This window comes from Hypanus sabinus, chromosome 2, assembly GCF_030144855.1.
Source record: "Hypanus sabinus isolate sHypSab1 chromosome 2, sHypSab1.hap1, whole genome shotgun sequence".
Taxonomy (NCBI): Eukaryota; Metazoa; Chordata; class Chondrichthyes; order Myliobatiformes; family Dasyatidae; genus Hypanus; species Hypanus sabinus.
This window is the reverse complement of record NC_082707.1, coordinates 182,938,216-182,948,272: the sequence shown is the minus strand read 5'-3', so window position 1 is coordinate 182,948,272 and position 10,057 is coordinate 182,938,216. Positions and strand designations below refer to the sequence as shown.

Genomic DNA, 10,057 nt, shown 5'->3' with positions numbered 1-10,057 from the left:
GACAGACAGACACACACCCAACGTTTTAGGAACAGCTCCTTCCTCTCCGTCATCAGGTTTCTCAGAGGTCCACGAGCTCTACCTCAGTAATTTTCCTCTCTTTTTGCACAATTTAGTTTTTAATGTAATCTATTGTAATTTATAGTTTCTTTGTATAGCACTGTACAGCTGCCACAAAACAATAAATTTCATGGCATACCTCCTGTACCTGATAAAGTGGCCACTGGGTGTATGTCCATGGTCTTCGGCTGCTGGAGCCCATCTACTTCGAGGGGTTGTGTGCTTTCTGCACACCGCTGTTGTAACGTGTGGCTATTTGAGTTATGAGTCTACCAGTTAGTGTGAAAGTACCTGGCCTTTCTCTTCTGACTTCTCCCATTAACGAGGTGTTTTCACCCACAGATTGAATGTTTTTTTGCTTTTCACACCATTCTCTGCATAAACGCTGGAGACTTGTGAAAATCCCAGTTTCTGAAATACATAGGTCATCTTGTCTGACACCAACAATCATTCCACGTTCAAAGTCACTTAGACCACATTTCTTCCCTATGCTGATGTTTGGTCCGAACAACAGCTGAACCTCTTGATGGTGCCTGCATGTCCTTATGCATTGAGTTGCTGCTACAAGATTGGCTGACTAGATACTTGTATTGATGAGCAGGAGTACAGGTGTAGCTAATAAAGTGGCCACTGAGCATATGTCAGTGATAATAGACCTGTTTCTGATTCTGATTATGAGAAAGCCCCTCGAATGTTTCGAGTTGACCAGGAAAGCCGATGTAGGCTGCATACAGGACAAAGAAAGAAAATGTTTAGCAATATTCTGGAGGAAGCCAGTGGGTCGAGCAGCATCTGTGGGTGAAAAGGGAAATGTTGATGTTTCCCATTGAAACGTTGCATCAGGACTGAGAGTGGAGAGGGAAGATGCAGTAACTGTCAGCTGTTTCTGCAGATGCCCCACTGAAAGCCTCTGATCACAGCCTGGTAATACAACTGCTCTACGGGTGACTGCAAGAAAAACTGCAGAGTTGCGGACTCTGCACTTTAGGAACTTTAGGAAAACAAGTCTCCCCTCCATGGACTCTGTCTAACCCTCTGGCTGCTTCAGTAAAGCAGCCAGCATGATCAAAGACCCCACCCGCCCCAGACACTCCCTCATCTTCCCCCCCCCACCGCATCAGACAGAAGGTACAGAAGTCTGAGAGCACGTATCACCAGGCTCAAGGTCAGCTTCGACCTGCTGTTGTCAGACTCTTGAACTGTATGATAAAATGGACTCCTCGACCTTGCTATGACCTTGCACCTTATGGTCCGCCTGCACTGCACTCTCTCTGTAACTATAACACTTAATTCTGCACTCCGTTACTGCTTTGCTTATGTTTACTGTAGCTCGATGTTCTTCCGTGTGCAATGAACTGTTCGAATGGCACACAAACAAAAGCTTTTCACTATATTGTGGAATATGTGACATTAGTAAACGATTATGAGGATAGCCAGTACGGAAGGACGAGGGGGAGGGTGAGACCGTGATTGAAGGGCAATTATGTGCTGGCTATCTCCCCGTCCACTCTCAGATCTGATGCAGGGTTTCAACAATTCCCATACACTCACAGATGGTGTACAACCCACTAGTCCCTCCAGCAGATTGTGTGCTTCCAGCCTGTCTTGCGTCTACGAACAAAAAAAACCCCAGGTAATTTGGCCCATCAAGTCTATGCTGGCTCTCAGAGTAATCCCACCATCCCCACTCATTTCTCTGTAAACAATTCTCTCGTACAAGCCCATTAATGTCTGTTGATCCTACCCACCCATGGTTGTCCATTTCACCCACCAACCTGCACGTATTTGGGGCGTGGGCAGAACTGAATCAGGTTTACTATCACTGATATATGTTGCATCTTGCAGCAGCAATACAAAGCCACATATAAAAAGTTACTAGTCACGTGAACGTTGAATTTTCCAGTAACCAGTAACCCTTCCCTCTAACAGGTTGCTTCCACCTTCTCCCTCTTTGTGATTCTCCTCTGATGCTCCCACTTTCCATCCCTTTGCCTTAACCACCCCTGCCTCCCAGCTCTCTGTCACCCATCTTCATCACCCTCCCCTTATAGTTTGATCCACCCACTTACAGACACAGTTCACCCACAATTCTCACAACTGCCCTTCCCCTGTCTGGTTCTAGTTCCATCTGCCATACACCTCTCCTCAAATGGATCCCATTTTCACCTCCTATATTTCACAGAGTCCAGCAAAGGTGGCCTTTGGAATTCTTGTTGATCTCCCTCCTGTGACTGCCTCCAACCCTCACACACCCCTCCTCCCTCCTCACTCCACCTGCCTCTCATTTCTCTTCGTCTACTCCATCAATCATCCAACTGCCGCTCTCTCCCGACACTCTTCACTCCCCTCCCCTATCTCACTCAACGAGCCTGTTACACCCTCATTTCTATTTATATGTGTATCGCTCTCTCTCTCTCTCTCTCTCTCTCTATTTATCTCTGCCGCTCTGTTTACCTGTCGATTTATCTACCTATCTTTCACTATCTATCTATTTATTTATTTATACAGGTATACCTACCATCAAAGATCCCCGCCTTCCAGTCCATGCCATCTCCTCTCAGCCACCATCGGAGAGGAGATACAGAAGCCTTAAGACCCACACTACCAGGTTCAAGAGCAGTTACTTCCCTTCAACCGTTCAGTTTTTGAACTAATGGGCACAACCCTATTCACAGCAAGAGCACTTTGATCACTTTGCTCTATAATGAACTTATTGTTTGGAAAAATATTCCAAATTCCAAAGAAGTTTCCTTTTGTTCTATTTGTGTTATTTCTTGTAATAAGTGTGTGTAGTTTGTTTTCCTTGTGAATGCTGCCTACCTGAAGCTGTGTGTTGGTGTCGCTGCTGCAATAAGTCTTTCATTGCAGCTGTGCAGGCATGGACTTGTGTATATCAGTGCACACTCGACTTGGACTTTCTCAGTCCAGCAGTCACCTGGGTCAAATGTCCACAGAGGTACGGTGGAGGACCCTCTGACCGGTTACGTCACCGTCTGGAATGGAGGTTCCGAGGCGCAGGGTCGGAAAAAGCTGCAGAAGGTCGTAGACTCAGCCACTAGCCTTGTCACCATCAAAAAGCGATGCTTCAGGAATGTGACATCCATCATGGTGTGCACTTTCATCCATTATATGCCCTCTTCTCGTTACCACTTTGAGTGCAGGTACAGGAATCTACTCCCCTCCACCGCCAGATTTCCGAATGGTTCATGATTCCATGAACACCACCTCACTAATTCACTCCCTTTTTGCACTATATGTTTATTTTTCTTTCTTATTATAATAACTAACAGTAATTTTTTTATGTCTTGCATTTTCTGCTACCACGAAGCGACGAATTTCGTGACATATGTCAGTGATAATAAACCTGATTCTGATTCGGAACCCCCCTGTTCTGCTCACTTTGTGACCGCGAGGCTAAGCACAGCCCCAATGCCACACTTCCATTTGCTGACTCCGGCTGGATCAAAGATGAGGACAAAACAGCATACAGGAGGGAGACGGAGAATCGGGCTGAATAGTGCCACAACAACCCCTCACTCAACATCAGCAAAACCAACAAGGTGATGATCAACTTCAGGACGAAGGAACCAGGGGTCCACGAGCCAGTGATTGGAGGTGGACAGGGTCAGGAACTTCAAATTACTTGGCATTACCATACCAGAGGATCAGCAAGTTACGGGGAAAGCACGGCAGCACCTCTAAGTTTGCACAGATTCAGTATATCGTATAAAACTTTGACGAACTTCTGAGGATTCACCGCAGAGGGAACACCCTGACCAGCTGCATCGTGGCCTTGAATGTAAACACCAACACCCAAGAAAGGAAAAGCCTGCAAGAATTAGTGGGTACAGCCTGGGAAAAGACCTCCCCACCATTGAGCACGTCTACAAGGAGCAGCGCCACAAGAAAGCAGCGTCTATCATCAAGGACCCCACCCTCCAGGCCACGGTCTCTTCTCACTGCTGCCACCAGGAAGGAGGTACAGTCCTGAACCAGCCTGAATAGCTGCACTTACCTCAACACTGAACTGCTTCTCCAACCTATGGACTCACTGTCATGGACTCTACAACTCATGCTCTCAGTATGAGTTATAATTTATTATTATTACAATTGTTTGCTTTTTTGCAGTTGCACAGTTTGTCTTTTTTTGTACATTGATTGTTTGTCAGTCTTTGTGTATAGTGTTTCATTGATTTTATTGTATTTCTTTGTTCTACTGTGAATGCCGACAAGAATATGCATCTCAGGGAAGTTTGTGGTGACTAATATGTACTTTGAACTTTGATTCAGATTCCTGTCTCACCGTTTCTCTTTATACTGACCACCTCCAGTATATGGAAGGAAGAGTCCAGAGACAGGACATTGACATGGAACGTCACCAGTTCTTTTCCCCCACAAAAGACGCTGCTCCACCCATAGAGATCCTCCAGCAGGTTGTGTGTTGCTCGAGATTCCAGCCTCTGCAGTCACCGGTGTCTCCGGTGTCGGCTGTCTTGCTGTCCTGCTGTGCCGAAATATATGCCATTTCTGCTAAATTGGCATGTCATTGACCATGAGGCTAATTACGACAAATCAGAGGTAGGTCACACCCAAGTAATATCTCAGCACAGTTTTATTACTTAAAAAATAATCACACATACGTGCACGCACACACACCTAAATAGAATATGTATATGTACAGAATTTACAGCAACATGGGTCCACTGAATGGACAATGTACAAGGCAGCAGCCGCAAGCTGTTGAGTGTTTCTGGTCACCTTGGTTGTCAACTGTCTGAGTCCAGCTCGCTCTCTGGGGCTGCAGCTCTCTCTTCCCTTAGGGTCTTCCCAGCCGGGCTGGGTTTCAAGTTTTTGATCCATTTCTGGGAGTCCGATTCCTCTGAGGATGACCTCTTCTGCCTCCTCCATTTAGCTCGCCGGTTTTTAAACCAGACCTGGATAAAGGAGAGGAAAACAGAGATAGAGAGAGCGAGAGAGAGAGAGAGAGAGAGAATTAGGCCATTTAGCCCATCAAGTCCACTCCGTCATTCGATCATGGCTGATTCATTATCCCTCTCAAACCCATTCATTTTATACAATACAGTTTGTTGTGTACCTGAGCACTTTACAGCTCCTAAGTTCTCATCTGGGATCATAAGATGATGAGACAGAGGAGCAAAATAAGGCCATTAGGCCTATCAAATCTAGTTCACCATTCCATCAATGCTGATTTCTTACCCCTCTCAACCCCATTCTCCTGCCTCCTCCCGGTCAGCTTTAACACTAATCATGATCGATCAACCCCCACTTCCAATATGCCCAATGACTTGGCCTCCACAGCCATCTGTGGCAATGAATTCCACAGATTCACCACCTTCTAAAGAATCTCCTCATCTCCATTCCATAGGGACATCCTTTTATTCTGAGGCTGTGCTCTCTGGTGCTGGACTCTCTCACTACCAGGAAAACCTCTCCACGTCTACTTGTCACAGGCTTCCAGCACCAACACAGCATTCCAATGCCCACAACTTCTGACACCTGAGTAACTTTGCTCTGTTTTTGCACTACTTATTTCATTTCATTTGTATATACCTGTATATATATTTCTTATTGTAATTAATAGTATATTCTTATGTTTTATACTGAACTGATGCCGCAAAACAACAAAGTTCACAACTTATGTCAGTGATTATGAAGTTAATTCTGATTCTGATTACTAACCCTAGCTGGTTTGTCTTTGGAAGGTGGATGGGAATTGAAGGGCCTGCACCGTTCTGTGTTCTCCAGTCTCTCTTGTGTCACATTCCTTCCCAGAATCACTGAGTTTTGAACAATTTTATCCTGTTTGATGTACCATCCCTAAAGCCACTTAAAATGCTGCAGGTGCATTACAGGGGTTAAGGGAGGAACATTACAGCACGGTACAGGCCTTTCAGCCCTCCATGATGTGCCGACTGATAAAAAGCCTACTCCATGACCAATCTAACCCTACCCACCACACAGCTCTCCACGTTTATATCATCCATATGCCTATCTAAAAACCTCTTGAATGTCCCTAACCTACCACCACCCCTGGTAGCAGGGCCCATACTCTCAGATGTAAAAAAAAACCTATCTGACATCCCCCCTATACTTTCTTCCAATCACCTTAAAATTATACTCCTTCGTATCTGCCCTGGAAAAAAAATCTGTGTGTCCACTTCATCTATGCCTCTGATCATCGTATACACCTCCAGAATAGGAATCAGAATCAGGGTTATTACATGTGTTTCTGGCAGCTGCACAGTGCATAATACTGTATACATTAAACATTTTAATAAGAAATATATTTTAAAAAATTAAACAAAAAGAGAGCAAGGAAACACCTTTCCTCCAATCATCTTAAAGTTATGGCCTTCGGAGGTTGCAGTTCCGCTACACGTCCCTGTGTAGGCTGATGGGTTAAATGGCTGTTGTAAAATTGCCCCTGGGGTGTAACTGAGTAAGTAGCATCAGTCTTTTTGCTTCATATAAGACAGTGATAATAAACCTGATTCTGATTTTGCAGAGGAAGTGGGGAAATACAAAGAGATTTATAAATGGATGTCTAGTGTGGGTCGAAGAATTAATTGTATGACTATGAGATATAAAGCACTGCCTTAAAAGGCATTGGTCAGACCACATTTGGAGTATTGTGAGCCATTTTGGGCCCCTTTTCTAAGAACGGGTTTGCTGACATTGGAGAGAATCCCGAAGTGTTTCACAACAATGATCTGGGAATGAAAGGGTTAACCACTGTTTGATAGCTCTGGGCTGCACTTGCTGGAATTCAGAGAAAGAATGGGGTTCTTTCTGAAACTCATTGAATATTGAAGGCCCTATTGAGAGGATATTTCCAATTGAGGGGGTGTCTGAGAGCAAAGGACCTAGGCTCAGAATAAAATGGTGTCCCTTTGGAAAAGGGATGAGGAGAAATTTCTTTAGCTGGAGGGTGGAGAATCTGCAGAATTCAGATGACTGTGGAGGCCAAGTCCTTAGGTATATTTAAAGTGGAGGTTTGATAGCTTCTTGATTAGGAAGAAGCTCAAAGGTTATGGAGAGCAGGCAAGAGAATAGGGTTGAGAGGGTCTGATTGGCCTAATTCTACACGTGTGTCTTTGTGTTATGGAGTAAGAACTTGCATTCACTTAGTGTTCTTACATCACCGAGTATTTTACAGCCAGTTGCTCCGTAGACACCAGTGTGATGTCCCTCTAACAAATTTAACCTGTTCATTAGTAATATTGAGTGAAGGAGCTACAGTACCCTGAAAAAATATTCAGCCCCAAAACTAATTTCACATTTTACTGCCTTATTTTATAAATTTAAAACATATTGAAGTAGGCTTTTTAAGCAAATCTACAAAACATGATGCATCATGTCAAAAAAATTCTAAAACCTGTCAACAATGTACAAAAAAATTTAAAACCAGAATTATGAGGCTGAAAAAGTATTCATCCACTTAATTACTGCACTAACTTTTCTCAGGTACAATATACTATAATCTTACCAGCTCACTCAATTTGTTGATGTAGAAAATTGGAGGATCACCTTTTTAAATGAAATCATAAGAATAAATATCCCTCTCTCTCTGTAAGGTCCAACAGTATAGTAGATGTTCAACAGACTAAACCAAAATGAAAGCAAACGTAAATTCAGGACAAGTCTGGGAAATGATAGTAAAGGCACTGAACACACATTGGAGCTCAGTGCGGTCCACGAGAAAAATGAAGCCACAGCCACACTGCTTGGATCAGGCCGCCTATCTAAACTTAGTCACTGGAGAAGAGTGGCACTTGTGAGGGAGGCGGCTGTGGCGCCAACAGTCACTCTGAGTGAGCTGCAGAAGCCAGTGGCTGCAACCGGAGATGAGTTCATGGCTCCACAATCTATAAGGCCTTTCTCAAAATTTGTACTTCAAAGTTAAAAGTTCAATGTAAACTTATTATCGAAGTACATATATGTCACCAAATACAACCCTGAGATTATTTTTGCAGGCATACACAATAAATCCATAATAGAATCAATGAAAGAACGCACCAGCCTGGGTGTTCAACTAGTGTGTAAAAAACACAAACTGTGCAAATACAAAATAATAAATAAATAAATAGATAGATAAGCAAGCAAGCAAGCAATAAATATTGACAGCATGCAATGAAGAGTTCTTGAAAATGAGTCCATAGGTTGTGGGAACAGTTCAGTGAAGTTGAAGTGATCACCTTTGGTTCAAGAGCCTGATGGTCAAGGGATAGTAACTGTTCCAGAACCTGGTGGTGTGCGTCCTGAGGATCCTGTACCTGCTTCCTGATGGCAGCAGTGAGAAGGGAGCATGAGCTGGGAGGTGGGGGTCCCTGATGATGGATGCTGCTTTCCTGCGACAACACTTCATGTAGATGTGCTCAGTGGTTCAGAGGGCTTTACCTGGGATGTATCCTCTACTTTTTGTAGCAGTTTCCATTCAGGAGTATTGGTGTTTCCATACCAGCCTGCGATGCAGGGAGTCAATGAATTTCTCCACCACACCTCTATAGAAATATGTCAAAATTTTAGATGTCATGCTGACTCCCAAGGAAGTAGAGGCACTACCGTGCTTTCTTCATAATTGCACTTAAATGCTGGGCAGGCCCTCCAAAATGAGCTGACCCTCTGATTGAGGACTGGCTCCTGGACTTCTGGTTTCCTCCTCTTAAGGAAGAGTGGCAAGGAAGAACTGGCTAAAGAAAAAGCATTTCCTTGCCCGTAAAGGCTTTGCAAAGTGTCACTTAGAAGATACTGTAAAGATGTGGAAGAAGATCTTGCGGTTGGTTGAGACTGAAGTGGAACCTTTTGGTCTCAACACTAGCGGTACATGTGGCATAAATCCAATCCTGCACATCTGCCAGTTAACAGCATCCCTACTGTAAAGTATGGCAGAGGTAGCACCATGCTATGGGGACGCTTTTCAGCAGCAAGAAATAGAAATCTGGTCAGGAATACTGGGAAGCTGAGTGCAGCTAAATACAGAGAGATCCTGGATAAAACCTCTGCCAGAAAGCTTAAACCGGGAAGAAAGTTCATCTTTCAGCAGGACAGCAACCCAAAGTACACTGCCAGAGCAATCATGGAGTGGCTTCAAATGATGAAAATTGACTTCCTTGAGTGGCCCAGTTAGAGTCCTGACCTTAAACCAACTGAACATCTCTGGCAAGACCTCAAAATTGCTGTGCACCATCACTCCCCAACTAACCTGGTACAGCTTGAGCCATTTTGCAAGGAAGAATGGGCAAATCTTGCTCCGGCACATTGTGCAAAGCTAATAGAGACTTATTCATTAAGTCTACTGGCTGTAATATCTGTGAGAGGTGGTTTCAACTAAGTACTGAGCAAAGGGGGATGAATACTTTCGAAGTGCAGACATTTCAGCTTTTGAATTTTTAGTTTTTCATGCTTTACAATTTCCCCTGTTTTTTGGGCTCTACTGTGTAAAGAAGGAACACGTGATTCGCAACTAAAAATTCTCAGTTAAATTGATCAAAACTCCTGGTTGTAGTACTCACTTAAGTGAACAAAGGGTTGGGGCTGAATACTTCTACAATGCACTGTAACTGTAACAGAAATCATGGTTAATTGGATCCTTGCTTTGTGCAGTGGGTAAGCTGGACCCACTGGATAAATGAAATTAACAGGGACATGTGTCAAAGGGTTACAGCACCTTATAGACATTCTGCAGATGCTGGAAAACTTGATCAACCCACACAAAATGCTGGAGAAACTCGGTAGGTCAGTTAGCATCTATGGAGGGGAATAAACAGTTAATGATTTGGGTCAACGAGTTTCAGTCCTGATAAAGGGTCTCAGCCCAAAACATTGACTGTTCATTCTCTCCATATACGCTGCCTGACCTGCTGAGTTCCTCCAGTATTTTGTGTGTGTTGGTTACAGCAGCTTCACGACCACACTTACTGGACAACGGACAGACCTACAGCTCTAAAAGCACATTGATACCCCTACTTCCTCAAGG

At 44.0% G+C, this 10,057-nt stretch overlaps 1 protein-coding gene across 1 annotated transcript in view; it reads right to left on the bottom strand.

Moving 5' to 3' along the window:
* Nucleotides 1–2,576: 2,576 nt before the first annotated feature.
* The window catches only part of gsc (goosecoid), a 31,339-nt gene continuing 23,858 nt past the window's right edge, over nucleotides 2,577–10,057 (bottom strand). The window contains exon 3 of the mRNA XM_059988104.1: nucleotides 2,577–4,994. Coding sequence (XP_059844087.1) covers nucleotides 4,827–4,994 — 168 coding nt within the window. The 3' untranslated portion in view covers nucleotides 2,577–4,826. The remainder of the gene's footprint in view (nucleotides 4,995–10,057) is intronic.